The sequence below is a fragment of the Arvicanthis niloticus genome, unplaced genomic scaffold, assembly GCF_011762505.2.
Source record: "Arvicanthis niloticus isolate mArvNil1 unplaced genomic scaffold, mArvNil1.pat.X pat_scaffold_628_arrow_ctg1, whole genome shotgun sequence".
Taxonomy (NCBI): domain Eukaryota; kingdom Metazoa; phylum Chordata; class Mammalia; order Rodentia; family Muridae; genus Arvicanthis; species Arvicanthis niloticus.
In genome coordinates this window covers 1-27607 of record NW_023046244.1, presented here as the reverse complement: position 1 = coordinate 27607, position 27607 = coordinate 1, and the positions used below count along the sequence as shown (strand labels likewise).

The following is a 27607-nucleotide window of genomic DNA, read 5'->3' as shown; positions in this document are numbered from 1 at the left end:
GATTATTGAAAAGAGCTTTATTTAGTATATAATCTCCACACAATTCAGTACAACAAGTTATAAACGCTCTTTGTAAGGTTTTCCCCAACAGATCCCACACACAGGCAATGCCCCTACCTGATAACAGGCCAGCTCTGTACCTCTGAGCCGCCTGCCCAGCTTCCGGCTTAGATGTTAGAGCGGTAGGATGAGCACAGAGAGACTTCTATGAAGGAATTGAAGCTCACACATCGCCTTCATTTTAATCCCTCTGATACCTAATCATTTTTCTGATCACATTTTTATTTAAAAATAAAGGTCTTCCTTTTATTTTTTACTTATTTGTCTGTATATGAAGAAGGCTGGGTCCCTTGGAGCCAGAGTTATAGGCAGTTGTGAACTGACACACATGGGTGCTGAGAACAAGTGATAGACACACGTAACCACTGAACTGCCTTTGCAGACACGAGCAAGTTAAATTTAAAAGCAATTTTGATGAGTAACCTGCCTTGTCAAAGCATTTGATTTAAGATTTTTGCAAAATTCTCTCTTTTTCTGTCTGTCTGCTGCAGTGCTGGGATAAAGCCTAGGGTTTGTTCAATGCCAGGCACACATTCTTCTCTTGTCACACCCATGGCCCTCTTGTGGCTGGGGCTCTAAAGTCACCATCAGCAGCAGAAGGTGCACCCAGACATCAGAGGTGGGCTACCACTGACTGGAGCATGGTACCAGGAAACACAAGGCAGCAGCTGCCTGCCGAATTGCGGCAGGCGGCTCCCAAGAGGGCTGGAGACTCGAGACTCCGAGGAGTCAGAAGTGGAGTTAAGAGCACTTCTGTTGTACTTAGAGGTTCTTCGGGGAACTCAGAAGCAAAGCCTAGTGCTTGATCTATCCAGAGCCACAACTGAACACTATTACCAACAGTCCCCAGGGCCCACACAGCACCAAGTGAGGGCTACAGGCACTGGCTTCTGCTTGCACAGTGTGGGGACTATGGCCAAGGGTGGATCTGTTTTTCGCCTGTGTGCTCAAAGACAAGGTCATAAGCTGGACTCCTCACCAGAGCTAAAATGATCAAACATGATTTGCTGAAAGATTTGGTTACCGAGAGCGTCAGGGGCCGTGTTGTCTGCTTCTGTGAAAGGCTGCCTGGCAGGCAGAGTCAGGGCAGCTCAGGGTCTGTGGCAGACTTCCTGGCCTGCTGATGCATGGAATAAGAAGGGATACACTTGAGGCTCAGGGCCAGGGGCTGAATGTTCTGTTAAACTTATAGAAAAGAACAGGGAGGCCTCCTGACAGGAACAGATATCCTGTGTGTACGTCAGCCACTGTTTCTGCTAGCTTGTGACTTTGTTTCCCATGCCACTGTAAAGTATAAAAAGGCCAAGAAAAGTAAACTTGAGACTGACATGGTATTGACCTGCAGCCCTCCCGATTCTAACTTTTGTCTGTGAGTCTTCTTCCCGTCTTTCCTATAATCATCCTCACTCTCACCTCAGAGGACCGTTTCACCGGCAGGCCCCTGTACAGGTGGCGCTCACACAGGGACACTCTCAGAGTTTGGGGATCAAGTGGTGGACAGCACAGACAAAGCAAAAGCTTGGAAAAGGTAAAAGCACAGTGAGACTCTCTTGGGAGTAAAGACAGGAAAATGCAGAGCTCAGAAAAAGTAAAAGACATAAGAAAAAGAAAAAAATAAACAAAAATGGGAAATGGAACGGCCCTGTGCTTTTTGTACAAATCCTCAATAAAAAGCTTCACATTTGTGGGGCCGGAGCAGGGCAGCAGCAATTACATAGCTCTTTAGATTTTGTACAGAAGGTTTGCCCTTGGTTTGCTCAGGAAGGTAACAGTATATTTAGCTGCGGCTGCTTATGTTCTGTTAACTTGGGTCCCCCAAAGTGTTTGCGTTAGAATCCAAATGTAAGACACTGAGGGACCCTGCCCTCAGCTGGATCTGATTGGTAAATAAAGTTGCCAGCAGCCAATGGCTGGTCAAGGTAGACAGGGGCGGAACCTTTAAGATTCCCAGGTTAGGGACTCAGGGAGAGAGGAAGGAGATCCATGATGCACAGAAAGGTGGAGGAGGGGAGACACCATGTCTGAGAAGGTGCAGGACAGACCGCATACCTGCTAGAGGGGAGAGGGGACGGGTCAGGCAGGGGAGAGCAACCCCAAGAGGGCTGCCTGCCTGTGTCCAGGGCTGCAAAGATGGAATACAGAATTTAGTAATAACTTGGGAATATCGGAGGGAGGTGAATTAGCCACATGGAGGCTAGGAAGTGGCCCAGCCACTGAGCTGTTTTAGGCATATCAAAATATAAAGGCTGTGAGTGTGTTTCATTTGGGCACCCGGAACACTGGGGCGGGTCATGAGGAAGTGCCACCGACGGGATCAATTTAAGATTTGAATTTAGCAACCTGGAAAAAAGGTTGGGGAAAGACTTCAAATCTATTATGATGTGCATGGACCAGGTAAAATGCTTGTTACCTTTAGTCTCTGACCTTGATTATTGATCGAGATAGTTTAGATCCTAGACATGAGAGGGAGAAATGGGTTACAGGGAAGCAGCACCTGGAAGCAGCACCCGTCCAGGGATGTTCTGACAGAGGAGGAAGAAGAAACTGAAGCTAAGGTGCCTGCTCTTACAGTCCAGCCTTTGTATATGGAAGCAGTGCTTGGGCTTCCCCTTGAGAAGGAGGAGGAAGAGAAAGAGGAGGAGGAGGAGGAAGAAGAAGAGAAAGAGGAGAAGGAAGAAGATGAAGAGGAGGAGGAAGAGGAGGAGGAGGAGGAGACCCTTGATGCCAGAGAGACTGAGCAGGTGAAAAAGGAAGCTGCTAGGTATCATAGGGAGGAGAATTCTTTGTCACTTGTTGCCTTGGCAGAACTCAAGATTCCTTTCAAGGACAAGTTAGTTACAGAGAAAATCCAACAGCTACAAAGTGCGTTTACTTTGCTGTCTGTGCAAGTGCAAAAATTACAGGTTGCGTTTACTTTGCTGTCTGTGCAAGTGCAAAAATTACAGGTTCAACAGGCTCAAGGGGAGATCTTGGGATCATCAGAGTGGATTCCTAAGCTGAGAGCCAGCGAAAGCTCAAGTGTCATAGCTGGACTGGACCGCCCTACAGAGGCGGAGCCACCGGTTGTAGGAGTGGTGAGAAAAGTATCTGACCCTGAAATAGGTGGCCAAAAGAGGAGAGATGTCCAGGGATCTCATTTTGCATTTCCAGCTATTGAACAGGTCGGTCCTCAAGGTAACAGAGTCAGAGTTTACCAGCCTCTTTCATTTAAACAGTTAAAGGAATTTAAATCTGCTTGTGCTCAACAGTATGGCCAGCAACCCCATTTATTCAGGTTATGAATTACTGTCCACAGAGGCCCTCCTTCCTGAGGATTGAAGACAACTGGCAGGGGCCTGCTTGTCAGGAGGATATTTTTTCTTATGGAAATCAGATTTGCTGAGCAATGTTGAAACACTGCCGGTCAAGCACAACAGACACCAATTATGTTTCAGATGCTAGCAGGGGAGGGACAGTATCGTGAGACTGCTCCACAGTTATATTCTGATCCAGCTGTTTATGAACAAGTTAATGTTGCAGCTAAGAAAGCCTGGGCAAAACTATCTTCTACAGGGAGACAGACAGGATTTAGCTAAAATCAGGCAGGGTCCAGATGTGTAGTTTCAAGATTTCGTGGCCAGGTTGCTGCTGACAGTAAGCAGAGCTATGGGGGATACCGAGGCAGTATTTTATAAGATGGATAAAGTCTAATTGTTTTAATCAAATATTTAAATATTTTTAAATATATAATTTATTTTTAAAGAAAAAATGTGTTCTAACATTGTCCTGTACATATCACAGTGTCACGGGAGAGTGCTGTGGAAGACTGTTTTTTTGGCACTTCTCACTGTGGTTCGGCAGCAGTGGTGCCGTGGAGACAGAGCGCCCGCCGACAAGCATGACTGAGCATGAATGTTAGGCCGTAAGGATGTGCATCCAAGTTTAAATCCACAGCTCTTGGATCACAAGACGCCAAACACCAAGTGATAAGAATCACACCGGAATGTTTAACATAAATGCAAACTCAAGCACAAAGTAACTGTCATGGGGTCCCAATGCCCTGTGCCTCACCTACTCTTGCTTCCCCTTAAGAGTAAGGCACTGGCCCAGACAGAATGCGTCATCAGTGCCGGCAGCGGGCACGCAGCAGCGGGCATGCAGCACTGCAGCTTCATTAAAGTTTTAGCATTGACGAGCCTGTTTCCTTGTTGTTACCCCCAAACTGCAGTGGTCTCCCAACCTCATTAAGGGGTACAGAAAAGGCAGGATTCCAAAGCTCCATGCCTTAATTTAATAACCTAGCTGTTGATATCTTATTTAAGTGAATTTTACATAAAAAACCCACACCTGATGAGACAATGGAACACAGTTGTGAATGCTACCTAAGCGACAACCAGCCGGTGGGTGGTCGGAGGCGGCCTGTCGGGGGCAGATCGTTGGAGCACGCGACGATTTATTACACTTATGCTTGAGGAGGAACATTTAAGTCACTTCCAAATGGCAAGAGCGGGAGGGAAAGTTAGTTTCATTAGCTATCTTGATTTAATTAAGTGGACAATGTGCCTGTATCAGCAGCTTTTACATGCCCCCACCATTAGAAATGAATTATAAAAGCAATTATCAAAAACTCTGAGCAGGTACACCACCCCTCTCCACTGCTTACAGTGTGGCCTGGAGGCACTTGGTCACCTCGTAGGGAGGGATGTGATGTCCCCAGGGGCAAGAAGGAAGACTGGAGACCAGAGGTCAAAGAGTATGAAATGCCACATAGAACTCTAGGAGTCAGGGTACAGCATCTAAAACAGCCTCAGACTTCGCAAGTTTCTAGGCTATAAAAAAATACAAAGGCTAAAACCACAAAAGTTTACCAAGTTTTGCAAACCCAGTAAATTGAAGTGAGCGAGAAGTGAGGTGGAGCTATTTTCCCTGCAAGAGAGATTAAAAAGAATGAGTGCATTCCCTCAAAGGCTTCTAGTGTAAGCCGACACACTGCTTTCTTCAGATAGGGTCTCTTTACATCGCTGTGGCTGTCCCAGAACTCACTACATAGACCAGGCTGGCCTCGAACTCTCAAAGAGTTCAAAGCCTGCCCCTGCCTTCGAGTGCTGGGATTAAAGGAGTGTGTCACCACACCTGGCCCGGTAGCACCCCAACTGCTGTGCCCAGAATTAAAACAAACACACACTCTAAACGTGTTACACTCTACTGTGCATGTGAGATTTCAGAACACAAATGGAATATTTAAGGTTCAAAGACCGAAAATAATTTGTTTCTTCACATGTGTGAAAGCATGGTAAACTGGGAATCTTATAAAACTTTAACAAGACAGGACAACAAACTGTTAAAAAGCCAGCAAGCGGTCTGAGTGGTGAGGAAATGTAGGTAACTGAACTGTGCAGACTGTCAGCTATACTCGCTCACTGCTGGCTCAGGGCACCGAAAATCACAAGTATTTCAGATCTCAAACGGGCTCTCGTTTCCCAGGCCACCCAGTGGGTCACCCAAAATTTCCTCAATGACAAAATCCCTGGCCAGCCTTGGGCAGGTATGCCTGTGAGGCTAAGAACACTCACAGGAAAGACAGAGATAGGACAGAAAAGGCTGACTTTAGCGGAAGGTGTTTCCAGTGATGGCAGGACTTGTCTGCAGGCCGGCCGCAATCCTAGCATTCAAGTCCCACTCCTGACTCACAGACACGGACTCCACCAGTTGAAGATGCATTGTAGTTTTAAGAATGAACATGGTTATTTGTTTCTGGACAGCTTGTAGACATGGAATGTCTTGTTCTGGAATACTCGAGTGAAGTGGGCTGCATAGGAGGGCAGGTTCCTTTTAATCTCTTCACAGAAGCGAGGGTGGTCTGCAGGTCTCAAGTCAGGGTCACTCTCTCCTGGCCCATCCATCTCCTGAAAACAAAACAAACCCAGATACAACGTGAGTGGTGGTGGGCTCCATCCATCCACCCACCCACCCACCCACCCACCCATCCACCCATCTATGTATCTACCAAACCATCCTGGCTTTTGTTTATTGCTCTGTTTAACTTTAAAACAGAGTCTCTCTTTGTAGCCCTAGGTATCCTGGAACTCCATATGTCTGCCTCCATCCTGAGTGCTGGGATGAAAGGTGTGCACCACTGCGCGCAGCCCATATTCTGGGTTTCAGAGACAGGACCTCACAATGTAGCCAGGTTGGGCTAGAACCCTTAATCCTCCAACTCTAGCTTCATGAAGGCTGGTACTGAAAGTGTCTGTCACCACATCCACTGGAAAAAAAATAATCAATGTCAACACCACTCAGAGATCAGATGGATGGTCCACCTCGCTCCCTTTCTCCAAAGAGCAAACCAAGGCTGGAAAGAACTGTGTCCTGAGGTTTGCCACTGTTAATGGCAGGACAGAACCAAAACTCAAGACCTTCTTGTGCCTTGATTAGTCTTTTGTCAACTTGACAAAATCATCTGAGAAGAGAGACTGATATTTTGATTGCCCATAATCAAGTCACAAGGGGGCATTCTGCTGATTGAAGTGTGAGGGACCAGCCTACTGTGGGTGGGGCCACCCCTGGGCTGCTGCTGGTCCTGGATGGTATAAAAAAATGCTGGTTAAGTAAGCCATGGAGAGCAAGACCGTGTGCAGTGTTCTTCTATAGCCTCTGACTTCCCTACGTGACAGACTGCGAGTTGTGAGATGAAATAAATCCTTCCTTCTCCAGGTTGCTTTAAGTCATGGTGTTTATCACAGCATTAAAAAGCTACCTGAGCCACCCAGTTCCTAGAAGCATATTGCTCTGTCCCATCCACAAATGTTAAACACAAAGAACTACAAAAATAACTGAAGAAATTTCCCCAGCTCAGAGGCTGAGTGAGAAAAAGTAACAAACAGGCTCACATGCGTGTGTTCTGCTTACCCTCTGAGTTTAAGGCACTTACTGCTTATTGCTTTCCTTGGCAAAGATCTGACTCTAACTCTGCACCTTCAGTGTGCTTTCGGATTTTGCCTAGTCTCCACTGTTGGCTTCTGCACCATCAGTTACACCATAGACCGAAAGGAACAAAGACCCTGTTTACTGTGAACTGGCTCAGCTCCAAGGGAGATGCAGCTTGTTCTGCAGTGGAGGACGAGCTTAGCTATCCTGAGGCTGTATGTGGATGGTAGACAAGAGGAAGCAGGATGTGTGCGCCACAGGGCCTGGGGAAAAGGGATGGCCCACTGCCTGATACTTAGAAATGTGCCAACAGGATGCCCTGGGGCAGGGTGTTTACAGGCAGATGCGTTGTATGGAGCAGAAAAGTATCCTTTACAAATAAACTTTATGCAGTGATGCATCATGCAAACCTGCCAAAGGCAGAGGTGCTCTACCTGAGTTGAGCTGGGAATCCAGAGCTTTCCCGTGCCCTAGCCTAGGCCCTGATGTCACTAAAGAGCGGGACCTTTACAAATGTCCGACTTGTAATGTCATTCACACATATGGTATAAAGTGACGTACATCACTTGGGATTCATGCTGGATTTCCACCCTCTCTGAGAGCTCCCCAAAACGAAGTAGTAATGTGCTCACATGTCCATTGGCGACATCCAGCAAATCACGCAGCCGGCAGCCCCTGTGGTGCCTGCGTTCATAGCAGATGCTGTCTTCCAGGATCACAAAGTCAGTGCCGAAGGACCTTAGGAGTTCGTGCACTTCCTCTGGGGACCTCTTCGCATATATCTGATAAACCTTCAAAATGAGATAAAAGTGGAACTGTGCACACAGCCCTCAAGTGCATGGGGGTCAGTAGAGGAAGAGAGGGAACATCCCTGGGGGTGGTGATGCTAAGACCTGACACTCATATCCCCTTGCTGCCCAGGCCACTCTGGTCCTGTCAATTAGTCTGGAGTTGGGGGTATGTGTGGAGAATTGAACATATCTAGCTTAGATGCCAAAACGACTTAGATTCAGATTGACTCACCTTATAATTCTAAGAATTATTTAACATGGCTGGGCCACTGGCCTCTGTTGGAGCAGGTCCTGTTGATTTCTGGCTGTTCCATTGTATCTGGCAAGCCAGTAGGCCCAGCAGTTTACCCTCCACCTCAACTCTTTCCCTGGAGAATTTCCCAGGGAAGGTAGTAGCAGCCTTCCCCAGGGGCGTTGCACCCGCTACAAGTCCACCACAATGCACCTTGAGCAAACACTTCTGGGAAGAGTTAGCTTGGGGCACAGCACCGGGTTGTACTTGGCTGTGTGTGAGGGCCTGATGACCGGTGAGGCACCCACGGGGACAGGTGAGATGGGAGGGCAATCTGTTTTTATCACCTGCTGACGCCAGCCAGGTGGTCTTGGCTGAGGCATTCTGAAGACTGCATCCTGACTAAAGGGCAACACTAGTGACCTTGGGACCTCAGTTTTTGGGGCTTTATACCTGGTACCTCTGAGGGAGGGTGGCATACAGCTGTCTTTCTACAGCTCTGCAGGCTAAGTGGAGTAGCCTAACTCCTAATGGAACCTTCTGTCCTACCAAACATGGGGCTAACTGCTAACACTTCAGCCAGATGAAACCTTCTTAGCTCTTGAACTAACAAATTATGAAGCAGGGGCTGGCCAGAAGGCTCAGGGTACACACTGTTCTTGCAGAGGACTGAAGTTCAGTTCCCAGCACCCATGGGTGGCTCACAATTGCCTGTATCTCTAGCTCTAGGGGATCTGATGCCTTTGGCTTCTGTGAGGATCTGTACACTTGTGTATAACCAGCAACCCCCCAAAAGTACCCCATTTACACATTCAGGACCGGGCCATAATCCCAGCACTCAGAAGGCTGAGGCAGTAGGATTACAAGTCTGAAGCTAGCCTGGGCTACAAAGTGAAATCCTATATCAAAAAAAAAAAAAAAGAAGAAGAAGAAGAAGAAGGAGGAGGAGGAAAAGGAGGAGGGAGAGGAGGAGAAGGAAGAAGAAGAGAAGAGGAAGAGGAGGGAGAGGAGGAAGAAGAGGAAGAGGAAGAGGAGGAGAAAGAAAGGAGGAGGAGGAGGAGGAAGAAAAGAAAGAGAGAAAGAAAGAAAGAAGAAGAAGGAGAAAAGAAGAAGAAGAAGAAGAAAAAGAAGAAGAAGAAGAAGAAGAAGAAGAAGAAGAAGAAGAAGAAGAAGAAGAAGAAGAAGAAGAAGAAGAAGAAGCAGCAGCAGCAGCAGCAGCAGCAGCAGCAGCAGCAGCAGCAGCAGCAGCAGCAGCAGCAGCAGCAGCACTGAATCCTCATTGATAAGGACCAGAGATCCAGAGATAGCAGGCACCTTCCTGCACTGCTGTCCAGCATGCAAACTGAAATGACCTGTCCAAAAGCTGCCTTAATAAAACCTAAGACTCGATACATAAGTAGACATTGTACAGAAAGGACACACATACAGGTTTACTCACTTGGCCGCTCTACACAGGGCAGAAGTGGTCTAAATGGCTGAAGAGAACCCAGCACAGCCACAGAAAGTATTTGTAGCTTTCAAAATGGCCACGAGGGGGTTGGGAGTGGGGCTCACTAGCCTTCCTTGCCTTCATCCGAGGTCCCTCTATAGACAGTGCAACTGCACTGGTATAGTTAGCTCCAGAAGATAGTGTCAAGAAAAAGAAAAGTGGACTACGGTGATTCTTTGTAAGAAGGCTAAGAACAGATGGGGCTGGAGAGATGGCTCAGTGGTACATGCACGGACTTCCTGATTTTGCAATTCAAGGATCCAAGTTCAGATCCCAGCACTTACATGAGGGGCTCATGACCACTTCTAACTCCAGCTTCAGTGGAGTTTGGCCTCTGTGGGTACCACAATCAAGTGCACATATGCACACACACACACACACACACACACACACACACACACACACACACAGATATACTATTTGCCTCCTGAGAAGGCAGAGGGGAGTTAGGATGTAGGGATGAGGTGAACATGTTTCAGGCCATTCCCTTCTGTATGCTCTGAACTTTGACATATGTGACTGTATCATCTATTTACACAAACAGCAACAGTAAACACCCCAACACCGCCCTGCCTTACCAGAAATGGCTAAGAGCTGACTCATGAGGCATTATCAGTACGTCTCCATTTCCATTCTGTTCCTTCCCAAATCACAAGCTCCAGGGGCTTTGGCCTAAACACTGCCTCCCACAAATCCAGGACGTTTATCCTCTCAGCCCTTCCCTACCTGAGAGCAGCATGTGCGTGCACCCAGCCCGTAAACAGCAGAATCAGGAGTTGCCAGCCCCATGCCTTTATGCTCTGGCCCCTTCTCCTGGCACAGGAGGCCTGCCCTCTGCCCTTGCTAGCAGACCAAGGCACCGAGGAGTGAGCACAGGCGAAGATAGGCCTTACCGCCTGGGTCCGCTCTCTCAGACTTTTATCTTCGTAGTGTGGGTGGTTGGTGAGGGTCCGTCCTGTGCACAGCTTGACTCCAGCCAGCAACTGCATGCTTCCAGCAAACACGGCTTTCCTTGGTGTGTTAGAGCTACGAGGTGTCAAGAGTATGAATTAACCCAACACTAAGATTCCCAAGTAGACATCCCCTGCCCCCGACCCCCGCCCCCCCATCAGAACCATTCAGCTCTGCAGGGACATCCGAAGAGTGGGTGGGGGCACGCAGATGAGCAGAACTGACTTACATCCAAGGTATTGTATGTGCACTTTAATTATTTACTTATTGACACATTCTCATGGTATGTAGCCCAGGCTTGCCTCAAACTCGAGATCTTCCTGGCTCAGGTTCAGCTTGTTTCCTATCTGTTCTCTGTTCACTAGAACTGAGGCTGGGGAGCATCTAGCTTTCCAGTGTGAAGGGTTGGTCTTTAGGATGGACTGTCTAAGGAAGCAGGCAGCTACCTCCTGAGCCAAGTGTCTCTGTGCCATCATCTGCTGCTGCCCAGAGAGGCGGAGTCTAACAAAGATCTCAGGCTGCAGATGCTGCTGAGCTAAAGGGCGGCTGAGAGTAAAGGCAAGCGGGAGAAGTGTCTGGAGAGGTGGCTCAGTGGTTAAAGGACACCAGCTGTTCTTGCGGGGTCCTCAGGTTCAATTCTCTGCACCCACTCAGCATCCCACAGCCAACAGTAACTACCAGAGGATATGATTCCTCAAGGAATGCATGCATATAAATCATATATGCGTACCATACATACATACATGCCCACACACATATACATGCAGAAACTCATACACAAAAAAGTAGAAAAATAAGTGAGGAGTCAGAAAACTGTAGTTGATCAGGACTCAGTTTCATGGGGCTAAAACAGTAAAATTATACAAACAATAGAATTTAGTATGAATTTAGTAATTTAGAATTTAGTAATAAATGATATTTAAAGAAAAAAGTCCTGTATCCGTTACTAAGAGAGGATGTCCATTGTTTGTGACATGGAAACGTTCTTCTGTTTCCTGATAAACAATATATAAAACCAAAGCTTAGGCAACATCATCCCATGAACTTATTTTCCAACGAGCACCAAGCTCCGACCTCTGCGTTCTAGTGGGCTGTGATGGAGAACACAGGAAAAGACACCACATGGAAGACATGTCCCTTCCCATGGTCCTAGAGAGAAAGGATCTTTTCTTCTTTTAAATTTTCACACTAAGTCTTGCCATGTAGCCTAGGCTAGCCTCAAAATCAGTATCCTGTTGTTTCAACTTCTTGTGCGATCGGCTGACAGATGTGTTGGCCAAATTAAGAGCCTCAGTAGCTGACTTACTCCCCTCCCCCTCTCTCTGGGGGAAAAGTGGGAAACTGCTATTGGGGACTCCAGGCCTCTGCCCTAAAAGGGGATTTTCCAGATGCTTACTAGGACTAGCCCAAGACAAGCTTACTTTTGAGTTAAGAAACAGGGTGGGGAGGTGTTTCTGGTGTGGCTACACACACTCCTTTAATCCCAGCACTCTGGAGACAGGTAGGTAGGTGGCTGTGAGTTCAAGGCCAGCCTGGTTCAAATAGCCAGTTCCTGAGCAGCCACCACTACACAGTTAAGACCTTGTCTCAAAAACAAACACAAGACTAAGAAGAGAAGAGAAGAAATAAGAGGCTTTGCTGACTTGAGTTAAAATGATGGAGGTAATCATGAAGGCTATTTGAAATTTAAAAAGAAATCTGGAGCAGGCTGTTGAAGTCTTCAGGAAGCAAGGCCTGCAGCCTGCTCTGCTCAGGGGACGCCTCTTCACATTCCTATCTGTTCTCCAAGTCAACGCTAAGAATACAGCTTGGATGCAGGCCAGCAAAGGCCTATGGGTGTCTGGGGGCAAGACACACCAGGCTTCAAGTGATGACACTTAGAGCTAAGTTACTTTTAGAAAATTCGAGGTTTCTCTCTAACGATGACATCCATCTACTGCCAGGTTCCAATAAGGCTTCTCGGGCGAGGGAGCAAAGCGGATGGAATTACAATGAGTGAAGAAGGACTGACAGACACGTCTGCACCCTCCCTCGCCCTCACTGAAGTTTAAATCTGCTTTCCAACAGAGAAAAAGTTTAGCAGAAGCTTGGCTGGCCCGATGGGCTTGTCAGTATCCTAACCAGCAGATTCGGGAACACAGAACAGATAGACGCGTGCAATGTCCCCCGGATCCGAAATTTACAGGGACGTCTGACACTGGTCCTGCATGGTCAGAGGAGCGGGAGGGCTATGAAAGCATGGGAAGGTTTAAATAAAAACATGCGTAGGTAGAGAATTCCTTAGGACAAGAACTTCAATCAATGCTCACTTAGCACTCATCCTGGACTATCTTTCTATCCTACATTTAGAGTCTAAATTAGAGTTACAGTCTAAATTTTAGACTGCATCACCGTTGCTAAAAGGAATATATATGAAGGGGAGGCCGGTCTTCAGTCCCCTCAGATCCTCTCAGTGATATAAACCACCCCACTATAATTAGCTCAGAATGACTATCGCCTGCATAACATAGGTTTAGAAGATACAGAAAAAGGAGCCTGCTTTCCACGTATGGCAGAGCGGGAGGTAGAGGCAGCTCCAGTTTCATTTAGTCTTGAACTACCAAGCTTCAACAGGTAAATTACTGCTAAAATAAGGGGCAAACTTCAAGCATGAGGACTTTAAAAAAATTTATAAAATTATGAAGATAGGAGAAATGGTTCATTAAATAGAAAAGGGTTGGGCAGGGGCCTAGAGTGGTTAAGAGCACTGGCTGCTCTTCCAGAGGACTCTGGTTCAATTCCCAGCACCCACATGGAGTACACATGTCTGTAACTACAGTTTCGGGGATCCGATGTCCCCTTTTGGCCTCTGAAGACACTGCACACATATGGTATGGTGCACATATATGTAGGCGGGCAAACACTCATATACATTTAATAAGTAAGAGGTTCACTTAACAGTAATCCTGGACCAGACTTAAACTCTGAACCTAGAGAACATCATCTTTAAAACACACAATTCTTTCTACTTTGATTAAAAGCAAAAGAAATTCAGTGTATGCTTTTCAGGTGTGCTGAGACCATTCTCAACATGGCAGGCTTTTGGACTGCAAACAAGTACTTCTAGTGAAAATCTCCTAAAGGCAAAGAAAAGGCCACCCCTCAAAGTATTCCCATCCACAGATCTCCATCAATTGCATAAGAGAATTTCCAGGCTACATGTATTCAGGATAGACTGGCACAAGGCAGGCATGACCTGGCTGGGCAGCTACTACAGTCAGCCTTGCTGAAGCAAACGTACTTTCTAGTCTCACGCAAAGCCTTTAAGGCACTGCCTGGATTTGGCAGAGAGAGAGAGAGAGAGAGAGAGAGAGAGAGAGAGAGAGAGAGACAGAGACAGAGACAGAGACAGAGACAGAGAGACAGAGACAGGCACAAGAAGGCAGAAGGACCCAGGAGTCTGATCTCTGCAGCCAGGAAAGTGTCGGTAGGTAAGGCGCACTGCACTGAGCACACTGGGCAGCAGCAGGCAGATGCTCCAGGTGGGCTCTGGGTAGAGATGACAGGCCCCACCCCTGGGAGGCTGCTGGGGCTGCAAATCAGGGACCTGGCCTCCATAAAAGGTCCTTGTGAACTAATATGTCTTTATATAAATGTAGGTAATCAAAATGTCCTGAGTGCTGTAGCACAAAGCCAGGGCTATAGAGAAAGACCCCATCTGAAGGAAGGAAAGGAGGGAGGGAGGGAGGGAGGGAGGGAGGGAGGGAAGGAGGGAGGGAGGGAGAGAGGGAGGAAGGGAGAGAGGAAGGGAGGAAGGTAGGAGAGAGAAAAAGACAAGACCTGCTTGCTTGTTTGTTTGAGATGAGGTCTCATGCATCCCTGGCCGACCTCCAACTCGCTGTGTGGCTGAGGATGACCTTGAACAATCATGGTTCCGGGTTCCACTTCCAAGTGCTAAGAATACAGACTTGGGTCTTTTAAGTAGCTCAGGCTGGAGCCTTTAATGGTACTCTTCCTGACTCTGCTTTCCAAGTAGATAGGGTTACAGGCCTGGTTTATATATGCCAGTCAGTTCCATTAGGAGACTAAATGTCAAACACATTATGCCCACACCCATGAAGCTCCTACAAACTGTGAGGTTGAGCAAAGAGCACAGGGTCCTCCGCAGAGAGGCCCATCTGCTGCCGTGAGGGGGCAGCCACCAGCATTCACAGTGTACCTGGGTGTGGGGTAGCCACCAATGTTCACAGTGTACCTGGGTGTGGGGCAGCCACCAGCGTTCACAGTGTACCTGGGTGTGGGGCAGCCACCAGCATTCACAGTGTACCTGGGTGTGGGGTAGCCACCAATGTTCACAGTGTACCTGGGTGTGGGGCAGCCACCAGCATTCACAGTGTACCTGGGTGTGGGGTAGCCACCAATGTTCACAGTGTACCTGGGTGTGAGGCAGCCACCAGCATTCACAGTGTACCTGGGTGTGGGGCAGCCACCAGCATTCACAGTGTACCTGGGTGTGGGGTAGCCACCAATGTTCACAGTGTACCTGGGTGTGGGGCAGCCACCAGCATTCACAGTGTACCTGGGTGTGGGGTAGCCACCAATGTTCACAGTGTACCTGGGTGTGGGGCAGCCACCAGCATTCACAGTGTACCTGGGTGTGGGGCAGCCACCAGCATTCACAGTGTACCTGGGTGTGGGGTAGCCACCAGCATTCACAGTGTACCTGGGTGTGGGGCAGCCACCAGCATTCACAGTGTACCTGGGTGTGGGGCAGCCACCAGCATTCACAGTGTACCTGGGTGTGGGGTAGCCACCAATGTTCACAGTGTACCTGGGTGTGGGGTAGCCACCAGCATTCACAGTGTACCTGGGTGTGGGGTAGCCACCAATGTTCACAGTGTACCTGGGTGTGGGGCAGCCACCAGCATTCACAGTGTACCTGGGTGTGGGGCAGCCACCAGCATTCACAGTGTACCTGGGTGTGGGGCAGCCACCAGCATTCACAGTGTACCTGGGTGTGTGCTGGGTGTGCTGCTAATCTCAAGCAGAAGCAGTTGGGCTGTACCAGAAAGTATTCAGCTCCTGCTGTGAAAAGGCTTTGTAACTTAAAGGCTCTCAGAGTTTCCGTAGGACTGAGGCTCCTTACCAGAGCACTACTGTGAAGTAGGTTCCTGTGGGTCTCTCTCTAGCTGGGCTCCCTGAAAAGATGAGACAGTCACTCCTGCCAAGGCGATGGCAACTTTCAATGTGTCCTCAGCTGACAGTCCTCAGTCCACGAGTAGGAGGCCCAGAGCAGGTGTGGGGCTCCCACACATCCCAGAGTGGGGGTGGGATGGTGACTGATGGATGGGCCTCCTCTCCACACTTTGTAACAGAATCTTCTTATGCTAGCATGAAAGACCACTGGATGTGTCCCCTGAACCCAGGAGTCTTCCCTGGCCCTAGCCAACACCATCAAGACTGCACTGACACAGGAGAGTACCCGAGGACAGATCAGTCAGCACGGCAGGACTGCAGGCATCTCTCAGTGACCTGCGCTGGGGCCCAGCTGCAGTCTTCTCCCAGCGGCACACATACCCTGTGACCAGTCTCCACTACGGAGCCAAAGTAGACACAAGAACTCAGAGGTTAAGAGAATATTTAAGTGGGATATGGTGGCACAAGCCTGTTAAGTCTGGCTACCCAGAAGGCTGAGGCAAGAGGCTCCAAGTTCAAAGCCTGCTTGGGCTACAGAGTGAGTTCAAGACCAGCCTGGGCAACTGAGTGAGACTCTTCCTCAAATAAAAAGTCAAAGAGAGGTCTGAGGCTAGCAAAGAGAGGTCTGAGGCTAGCACTCGGTAGTACAGTGATGTTTGCCTAGTGTGCATGAAGCTCTAGGCTCAACTTCCAGTACTAGAAAAGTAAGAATATTAAATGTATTCCCTGACAGAGAGAATCAAGCCTGCCGACCGCAGCTGATTTGAATGTTGATTTAAACAAACATATTTTGTGTCTAAATAGACCCTTCTTTGGCATACATTCATCATCACTTAAGTTTAATTTACAAACATGCCAAGCAGCTATTTTTACAAAAAAAAAAAATCGTTTTGATTTGAGGAATTTTAAGGGAAAACAGACAAGATTAGATGACAATGGAACCAATATTTTTAGAACAATATGAATCTTTCAGTTGCTGAGAAATAAAAAAAAAAAAAAAAAAAAAGAAAGAAAGAAAGTAGTAGAAGAAGAAGAAGAAAGCCAAAACAAGCTAAAGGAGCATGCTGACAAAGAGGCTGGCCTGTCCGGGAGAGCACTGTGAGCTGCCGGGCTCTACTGAGGCCAGTCCCCAGCAGGGAGGAGCAGCACGGTGCTGCCTTCTTTATACTCAGATATCGTCTCACCTATACTTTTGCAGAGCCAGAAATATTGCTTTACATAAGATTTTGAGAGAAAAACTAGAAAGTAAATGTTGGGTCTGAGGCAGTCAGAGCGGAACCTGGGCTCCACTGTGATCGCCTGGATAACTTCTGTAATAATGCACTCAGGAGGCACTGTAATAACTTCTGCAAGTCAGGGAACACAGGCTAAGACGCTAAGGGCGGTAGGCCAGGGGGAGGTCCACCATCTATAGGATGCATCCTATAGCACTTCCTTCAATACTGTCAGGTCACAAACACAGAGGAGCAGGGCTGGAGACGGCTCAGTGGCTCAGAGGATCTGAGCTCAATTCCTAGCACCCATGTTGGTGGCTTAGAACACCCTACGACTTTAGCTCTAGGGGATCCAACACCCTTTTCTAGATTCTGTAGGTACCCCCCTACACACACACACACACACACAACAAAGACAAAATAAATCTTTAAAAAATATAGACTGAAAGGGCCAGCCTTGCTTCCAGATGCATGAGTTATAAATATCTAATTGATTAGCTAGTACACGAGTAATTAGCTTTTCCTTATGTGAATAAATAACCTTTTCCTATTTACAATAAATACTGAAAGCATTGTTTACTCCAATATTACCCATCATGATTTAAAGTTAATAAATAAAGATGAAGTGCTGTTCCTCACTAGAAACATGCCAAAACTTATACTCATGTCAGTCAAATTCAGTCTGACACTGAGACAAAACCACAGACATTTAAGTCTCTATAAAACCCATGTGTGGTCCTCAGGAGACCTAAGCTACCAAGCAGCTGCCATCTCTGAAGTTGAAGCAGTGCTGACCAGTACTGGCCAGTATGCACTGTCATGGTAGGTACCTTCCAGGCTGGTGCTAAAATCCTAACTGGCGGAGATAGCAGACAATGCCTTGCAGGCTCACCTATGGTGTGCAAGTGACTTTTACCTGGGGCACACAGGTGACCTGTGCTTACAAAGCAGGAGAGCTTGCTCTACAGGGCTTGGGCGAGCTGCTCAGGTAGGCAAGTTTAATTTGCTAGCCGGAGTCACAGTCCCTTTGAAACACACCACTATCATCCTGAGGCTGGAGGATGAGGTAAAGCAACCAAGTTTGGGCAAAAGAAGGAAAAAAGAAAAGCAAAACAAACAAACAAACAAACAGAAAGAAAAGAAAGAAAGAAAGAAAGAAAGAAAGAAAGAAAGAAAGAAAGAGACAAAGGAAAAGAAAAAGCAAAAATCCAAACCAAAAGAAAAAAACAAACCCACCACCACCGCCACCCCCCCAACAACAATAAACCCAAAACTAAGAACAATATCACATCAGGGCTTTCTGATGGTTGTTTTGTATGTGAACATCTGCTCTATGGGCTAGAGAGATGACACAGTGGCTGAGAGCACTTGTTCTTTCAGATGCCCTGGCTCAATTCTGATCACCCGCATGACAGCGGGGGCACCCGACACACACTCAGACAAAACATCCACACACATAAAAATATTACTAAAACAATTTTAAAAAGAAAAATGCCTTACTTTCTAATTAATTAAATTTAAAAAATTTGAGACAGGGTCTTTCTGTAGATGAAGCTGGCCTTGAACTCACAGACTCCCACCTGCCTCTACCTTCCAAATGCAGGGATTTAAGGCATGCACTCCCATGTCCAGCTAAGAAAAAAATGTTTTCAATAGAACAAGATGAAATTTTCTTTAAGCCAAAGACTTCGGCAGTGAGCTCTGATTTGGAAACAAGGAAAGGACATTTACATGTGTAGACATTTTCATGTGTAGAGTATTGACAGCAAATATGAACAGGATTCAGATGAAAACAATAAAGATAAAAAAGCAAAAAGCAGGAATGTGAGTGACGTAAACTTGTAAATATGTGCGTGCATCTATGTGGGGGCACAGGCATGTGAATGTGGTTGTTTGGGGAGGCCAGCAGCTGGATGCCCTGAAACTAGAGTTACTGTGGCTGCAAGCATCCAGGGGTGGGAGCTAGGACATTAACTTGGGTCCTTGGCAAGAGCAGTACATGCTGGAAACTGCTAAGCCTCGTGGGTAAATAAACCTTACCCTTGCTTCTGCTGCTTTTGCGAGTTTATTTTCTGATTTCACTTTCCACTTCAAATGAGTGATTTCCTCCCTTCAGGGACTGCAGCTGCAGAGAGTCCTTTTGTTGTTTAAAGTCAGGGTCTTGTTGTGTAGCCTAGGCTGGCCTTGAAACTCACGGCCTCTTCCTCCGCCTCTGCCTCTGTGCTGGGATTATAAGTGTGGGCTAGCTACCACACCCAGCTAGGACAGTTCTTGAAAGGAAGAGTTGCTTTCAAATTCATAGTTTTAAAGAAAATCTTGACTAAAAATGATGTTTATTAAATATTAGAAAATAAACAAACTTTCCCCTCAAACAAATGAGTGACAGTCGACTTTAGAAGGGCATTCAAGGTTTCAAACTTAAGAAGAAAAAGTTCCTCTTACTTAATCCAGTTCATCAGTTCCACTGTATCTGGGTCATAGAATTCTTTCAACTCGGAGAGTTCATCCATCATTCCTGGCCAGGACTGAAATTAAAAACAAAACAAAAGCAAAAATGCACCCCTGTAGCTGTCACTAAGATTAAGTAACAGAAAGAGAAACTGTAGACGTACTCAGGAGGCACACACCAAGGGCAGCTGCAGCCCAGAGCGGCTTCACCTCTGCACCAGTCTGCACAGGTGAGCCGGAGGCCTGAGAGTTTCCAGTTATCTCTGAAGCTCTTACACACACACTTTTATGTGGTGGTGTAAGTGTAAAGTAAGACTTTATTTATGCAACAACAACAAGAACACTACTTCTGTTGAGTTTGGAGAGATGGCTCTGTGGCTAAGAGCACTGGCTGCTCTTGCAGGAGGACAGACCCGGGTTCAGTTCCCAGGACCCACAATGGCAGCTCACAGGCAAATGTAATTCAGCTCCAGGTGATGTGCTGCCCTCTTCTGGCCTTCGTGGGTGTTGCATGCATGTGATGCACAGGCTTACAAACACATGGATGGATCAAGGCTTTCAATACAGGGTATCATCCTGTCCCCAAGGGTATCACAAGACAGACAGACGGTGCAGCTGGGAGCATCACCATCAGATCTGTTGGTGGCTGACTAAGTAGCAAAGCCGTGCCTTGGAACTTGCTTCTAAATGCAGCCCCTTCTTGCCGCATTGTCATGACTCTATATTCTGGTGCTAGAAATCTGGGCAAATGGCTTGGTACATGTTAACAGATATGCTGTCACGATAGGAAAGGATGGCTGGAATCAGACTCTCCAGGAGCACCTAATGTATTAGACTGTATTATTTCGGCCATTGGTCAGCTCATGTCACTTACGGTTATGCAGACTGAGTATAAAAAGAACATTCCCATCCACCTCTCATCTAACGTAAATTCTAGTTCATTAGTCAAATAAATCTTAGTTATTCTCGAATGATGATGGACCAGGTACCACTTCCCCCACTGATTCTTATTTTGAGATAGATTTATTACTCTGTAGCCCAGGCTAGCCTCAAACTCTTGACTTACGCTACTAAATACTTTGGGGATTAAATCTGTGGTTCCCATTACTGGATAATCAACAAGACACAACGTTTTATTTAATATAATGTTCCAATTATTTTTGTCTATCTGTGAATTCAATGGGCATTGGACAGTATTAGATAATTTTCTAATGTAAAAGTTGTGGGTGCTGAAAGAATGTTACATCTAGTCTGTCTTGAGGGAAACTCCTTAAATGATGTGCAAATAAAAACTAAATGTCACTTTTTAACAGGATGCAACAGATTAGCTGGGATTTCAACAATCCAATAAGCTAATCAAAACCAGGGTAAAGGCCTTTAATCTCTGGTTCTAAGGAGCCTAGCTCATGCCTTCCCCTTTGAACAGGATTATCCTAGAGAAAAGAACATGGCCCACATTGTAACTGCCAGTAAAACTCAAGTCAGGCTTTGAATAAATACTCATGTCACTTTCAGAAAGTCCTCACGGCTGGCCCCGACGGAAAAGTTTGAGTGTCAGGGGAAACTCCTCATGTCTACGTTGTTCTCCGGTCTGAGACTTTACAATTCTTTCTTTAAAAGACAAAACCTCACTCACTCTGTAGCCCAGGCTGTCCTGGAACTCACTCTGTAGCTCAAGCTGTCTTGGAACTCACTCTGTAGCCCAGGCTGTCCTAGAACTCACTCTGTAGCAGTCTGTCCTGGAACTCACTCTGTAGCCCAGGCTATTCTGAAACTCACTCTGTAGTTCAGACAGACCTGGAACTCACTCTGTAGCCCAGGCTGGCTGCTAAACTAACAGAGATGCCCTGCCTATGCCTCCTAATGCTGGGATTAAAGGCATGAACCACCGTGCCTGGTTTTACTTTGCAGGTTTTGAGTTGAAGTAGCTGAAGGACTTCATGTAGCGTGAGTAGAGGAATCAGGCCACCGGCCCACTGGAACCCTGACTTTCTGACCCCAGGACCACTGCTGGCAGCAGCAGTGAGCTGGGTTTTCCTAGTGCTTTCCCTGGTCCCCTATAGCAGTGGTCCTCAGAGGTGAGGGATTGTTCTCAGAGGGCGGGATGTATGCACCGTGCTGGAAATGACAGGCTGCCACAGGGAGGGAGGAGCGGTCAGCATCAAGGGGGTAGAAGGTAGGTACTTTGTTACTCAATCTGCTTGGTGCAGGCCAGCAGCCCAGGACATGGTTATCCCGGGATAAAGTCCTAGGAAGCACAATAGGCTTTGCAAACTTGATGCCTCCACACCATTGCCATGGCTGAAACATGAGCTTCTGACTCAGGAGGTCTGGGGCAGCCCACACCTTGCATTTCTCAACTCACCGCCTTAGCCAGGGTTAAGAGCCACAGCTCTAGAGCATGCTTTATTTGTTCTCTAAACCTTCCTATAGCTTATCCCCAAGTCCTTAAACAGCTTTACAGAAGAAATCCACTAGATTTCAACAGGTAGTGAAGACAGAAAAGCACTCAACCTACAAACACACACACACACACACACACACACACACACACATCCATACATACTCACACTATGCACACACACACATATACACATACACACACACATATCCATACATACACCATGCACACACATACACCCATACAAATATACCCATATTCACATATGCATACAAACACAGATATACACAGACAGGCATACATACTTAAACATGTATGAACACACACACACACACACACACACACACACACACACTGAGTCAGTCCCCAGTCCTGTACTACCTTGCTCACACAGCTGTAGTGGGGACACCAGGACGATGCTGACCTTCCTGAGGTTCAACCCACATACTTCCATGTAAAGGAGAAGCTGCCAAGTTGCTCACAAACCATTTAACCTTGTTTCACTTATTAACATACAAGAGTATAAACTTCCTGGAGCTGATGGCCTCTGCCTGTGACAGCAGCTGTTCTGACAGGACACTGGCTATCAAATATGGTTCCCAAGCCTCAAGCCTTTGGTTTATAGAACCTCATGTTATAACAGAAGCAGTCTGGAGGCCGAGTTGCAGGCTGACTCTCTTGACCACCCTGACAAACTGGGGCCACTCCACAGTAGCCTCCAGTCTACTGCTCTAACTTAAAACCACACAAAAAAATGGCAGATCTCTGAGTTCAAGGCCAGCCTGGTCTACAGAGTGAGTTTCAGGACAGCCAGGACTGCACAGAGAAACCCTGCCTCAAAAAAAAAAAAAAAAAAAAAAAAATCAAAACAAAATAAACAAATAAATAACAACAATAAATAAATATATATATACATATACATATATGTGTGTGTGTGTGTATGTATGTATGTTTGGGTTTGGTTTAAGAGTTCAATCAGATGAAATATTTTGTACCATTTTCCCAGGTGATAATTCAAGGCCTATAAATCTCAAAAATGTTACACAAAAGAATCATCATCAAGTGGCCAGAGTGTCTCTGAGGTGCCTTGGGACTCTTCCAGATCAGCTAAAGGAGAATGTGCTATTTCTCACGGTTTCATTAACATGTCTCTGGGGGGGGGGGTGTCAGCCTTTCTTTTTGTTGTCTAGTTTTTGTTTGGGTCTCACTAGGAAGCCCAGGCTAGCTTTGAACTCTAGATCCTCCCATCCTAGCTTCTGTGTTGAGATTATTAGTGTGCAACACCACACCCTGCCCCAAACACTAACCTTACATTGTTATTACACGTGTCCAGCCCTCCTGAAGACATGTATCTAATAAAATGAGCACGTTAAAGTCAGCCCTAGCTTAAAACCACTCACTCTACATAAACCAGTCAACAGGAGAAATTTGTTCTGCCTTCTTTGTTTCAAAATAGATCTGAAAACATTTTCAAAATCTTGCTTCCAGTAAGAGTTGAATTTTTTTTTTTCTTTTCTGAATGGCCTTTTTACTCTAATGCTTAATGCCTAAAAATTAAGGGTTTTTAAACCCTGATCTCCCTATCAATGCCAACTCAGCAGGATTTGAAGGCAGCCTTTACATACCACAGCCCCTCTGCTGCTAACTGAAGAAGGATCGCCTTACCTTACAGCACAGGTACAGCAGGGTGAGGACAGGCACTGAGTACCGCAGGACCCAGATCTGTGGGACAAAGACCTATTTAGATTACATGGCTCTGGACCTCCTGGGCCTCAAGTCTGACTCTGAGCATGGATGCTGTCTACCGTCCTGCCACCCAATGAGTATAGAGGGCAGAGCGGTTCTCCGTCATAGGCTGCTCAGCCTTAACATGCAGATGCCCGTAAATTCTTTTTAGGAGAGTATCTTATATAATAATTGTAATTCTGGACAACGGAACTATTGGAAAGTTTTAATTATGCTTTTTATTACATTCCTAAGTTCTGTATATAGTGAACATATCTGACATGTAAAAATATAAGTGAATTAAAAAATGTAATTGGTGACTAGACTGTGATTCATTCCTGCCTCGAGTCCTGCCCTGACGGACTGCGACCTGGGACATGTAAGCTAAGTAGAGTTGCTTTTGGTCATGGTGTTATATCACAGCAACAGAAAGCACACCAAAACAGAGGGGGACTCAGAGGTGTGAGGGAGCTAGGAGAGAATACTGAGGAGGAACTAGAGTACATTACACACGTGTATGAAAATGTCAAAAAACCTAAATGAATTATAAAGGATAATCCGCTCTATGCAACGCTCGGTGCCCACGGAAATGCTAAAAGGAGCTGACACGGAAGAACCCTCACAGCTCACTTCCAACTGACAGACAGGACGACACTGACCCTCTTTGGGTTACAGAGATGAACCAGCCTCAGGAGCAGTTCCCAGATCTCAGAGCTGCAGAGGCCGAAGGACGCGAACACGCACATGTGGGAGGTCCACAGGTACTTCATCCTGCAAGGAGAGCGAGCACAGGTCATTGGCTGTGGGACGGACGGCCTGGCGAGTGAGAACAAGCAAACTGGGAGCTCACACAGTGACCACATAGCCCTGTCTGTGGCCTGGCGAGTGAGAGTAAGCGAGCGGGGAGCTCACACAGTGACCACATAGCCCTGTTTGTGCAGAAGCCATCGGCGCGAGCGGGACTCATCCAGTCAATCACCCTCTAGGCATGATCATACGTGAGTCCTACTGGACAATGTTTGCAGCTAAGAAAAACCCTGGTGCTAATGCTTCACAGAGAGAAGAGAGGATGGAAGGGCAGATCCGTAGGAACAGAATCAGCAACAAAGACGGCTGTCAGATGATCCTGCTAGATAACATTAAAGAGCTGTCAAGTTTTATAAAGAAATCAGGTAAGATGGAAGTACCTCATAGTACTCAACGCCAGGACCCCAAACAGAATGGTATGGATCAGGTTGTATGCGGCTTCTGGCTTCAGGTCAACCGCACGCTTTCTTGTCTGATCCACCGACTGCAGACTTGTGGAATCACTGGAGAAAACAGACAATGAGCAACATTAAATCTGGATGTGTAGCGGCGGTGACTTGGGTAAACCTTGTCATTTCCCCTACAAGGAAATGAATCGGCACCTGTCGGTGTGGAATCTGAGACTTGAGATCGCAATATGAACTTCATTGCATTTTTGTTTGCATTGTTTTTGAGGCAGGGTCTCACTATGTAGCTCAGGCTGGATTTGGACTCATTTCTCCTGCTTCAGTTTCCCGAGCGTTACAGGTGCAGGAATTAGTTTTTTTTTTTTTTTTTTTTTTTTTTGCTTTTTTTTTTTTTTTTTTTTTTTGCTTTTTGAGACAGGGTTTCTCTGTGTAGCCCTGGCTGTCCTGGCACTCACTCTGTAGATCTGTAGACCAGGCTGGCCTCGAACTCAGAAATCCGCCTGCTTCTGCCTCCCAAGTGCTGGGATTAAAGGCGTGAGCCACCACCGCCCGGCAGGAATTAGTTTTTATACCTTTCTGTTTAGTTTTTACTTTTGTTTTATCGTATGAGTGTTTTGGCTGTATGCACATGTGCACCATGTGCATGCCTGGTGTTCCTGGAGTTCAGAAGAGGGCAATGGATCGTTTGGGGCTGGTTTTACAGATGGTTGTGAGTGCCATGTGAGTGCTGGTAACCGGGCCAGTGCTCCTAACCTCTGATCAAGCTCTTTGGCTTCCGTTTTAAAACAGTTTTTTTTAAGAAGTCATACTCCAGAGGCTGGAGAGATGGTTCATGGGTTAAGAGCACTGATTGCTCTTCCGGAGGACCTGGGTTTGTTGCCCAGCCCTGTACGGCAGCAGTCCGTAACCCTAGCTCCAGAGGACCCAGCTCCTCCTTCTGGCCTCTAAGGGTACTGCAAATGTGTTAACACAGGCATAACACACCAGCAGAACACCCATACAAATAAAATCAAAATAAATAAATCTTAAAAAAAAAGAAAAATCAGCCAGGTACTGTTGGCGCACACTTACACAAAGGCATGTGGAGTTTGAGGCCAGCTGGAACAAATCCAGGACATATAAATCCTATCTCAACTCCCCCCTCAGCCCCCTAAACCCCCAAATCACTGTCTGACCACTGAGTTAGCACACGTTAAGAAACTACCACTTTTAAATTAACAAGCTGCTTTCCCTCACAAACCTCCACCAGGCAGATGAGGCTCCATCAGTGCCTTCATCTGCAGTCATACAGCAAACCAGCTCCAGATGCACCCACATTCACGGCGAGCTCAACACACTTGGCAGTCAACTTGGATATAGCCTGGGTCCTGCCTACACCTATGCACTGCAGTGACATCAACTGTGTTATCCAGACCAACTTCCTGTTTCCAGGAGCTAAGCCTTGAGTCTGCAGACTGCATAGCTGATGAAGTATTGTCATAGTTCCTTTTAAGACAGATTTTTATTTCTGTGTCTGTGTGTGAGTTCCTGAGGTGGCCAGATGAGGCCACCAGGTTCCCTGGAACTGGAATCACAGTTTGGGAGCTTTGCAACACAGGTGCTGAGAACTGAACTCAGGTTTTCTGGAAGAGCAGCCAGTACTCTTACCCACCGAGCACCTCCCAGGCCCTGCTTTATTCTTGATAATCATAAGGCTAGAGGGATCCAGACTCATGCTAACCACAGTTTTCCTGCCTGGAAATCACAGCTTACTGGCATTTTAAATGGTTATGGAACTACCACAGAAAAAGGGCCTCGTCACGTTCTCACGAGTGACAGTTGCTTCAACTTTTTAACTCTTTCACTGAAATACGGATTGTAAATGCAAAACCCATCAGCTTGATCGGAGGTAAAAACCCCCTTTACACTCCCTGATACTTTCTTTGGTAGACTGGGAGATGTGTTACACTTTAAATTCAGGCAATGAGTGCAGAACGGTTTCAGTAAACACTCATAATTATGGCCCATACCAAATGTATGAACTTTCAAATGACACCCAAGGGAACAAATGAACAATGACTAACTATGCTTCTGGTACTCTGGGCCTTGGGCATGCTAGACAAGTGATGGACCATTGGGCTAATTTCTTTTCCCTTGTTATTTTGAGTCTAAGTTGCCCACCTTGGCCCTGAACTCATTTTAGTGCACAGTGGTCTTGAACTTATGATCCTCCTGCCTCGGTCTCCCGAGTAATTAGGCTTACAGATCTGTGTCACCAAATACAAAGTTCTCAATTGAGAATCGTGTGATGGAGTTACCAAAAAAGATCACAGGCACACACACACACATGCACACGCATGTGCACGCACACACAAACAAACTGCCCCCAAACAAAAACAAAACCCCACATTTTCAGTTAGTTCAGTTAGTTCAGTTATTCTGTATTGTGCCACACTGTGGTTCTGCTGGTCGCAGGACCTAGGCGGCATGTGCCTAATGTAGAAGGAGAAAGAAGAAAACTACGTGGAGCTAGTCACTGAAACCAAACCAGACTCATGAATCAATACCAACATCAGGAAGTGACATCTGATGCCCATAAAAGGGTCTTGGTTTTCTATACTTAGTGTGGTTTTCACACTGTTACCCAGCAGCTACAGGAGGTCTTCCTATCCGACAGGAAAGGAGACAGAAGTAAAGGAGACAGAAGTACTAATAGGTTACCGGACTCGCCAGAGATGGACATGCCCAAGCTCTGCAGAAATCAACCCACTTAGTGCTTGTCTACCTAAACTGGGTGTGACCTCTGTGTTTGCTGTTCACATTTTCATCCTCTCTCCCTCCCTTTCCCCTCTCCTCCCCCATCTCCCATGGAGAAAAACTTCATCAAAGTGTTAAAAGTCCTACCTGAGATTATGAAAGGCCACAACGGATGCTGTGACCACTGTGACCAACAGGACAAACATGTATGCGTAAAAAAGCAGTGTCTCTGACAGCCGTTGGAATGTGTTGAGAGGCAGGAGGC

At 46.6% G+C, this 27607-nt stretch overlaps 1 protein-coding gene across 1 annotated transcript; it reads right to left on the bottom strand.

Moving 5' to 3' along the window:
* LOC117702257 (protein C-mannosyl-transferase DPY19L3-like) lies at positions 1-27601 on the bottom strand. The gene is made up of 8 exons (XM_034493487.2): positions 27490-27601; positions 24580-24702; positions 24052-24163; positions 23333-23389; positions 19261-19343; positions 10372-10504; positions 7599-7757; positions 1-5945 (listed from the first exon to the last, which is right to left on the bottom strand). The coding sequence occupies exons 1-8, from the start codon at positions 27546-27548 to the stop codon at positions 5784-5786; spliced, it is 888 nt and encodes a 295-aa protein (XP_034349378.1). The 5' UTR covers positions 27549-27601; the 3' UTR covers positions 1-5783.
* Positions 27602-27607: the final 6 nt, after the last annotated feature.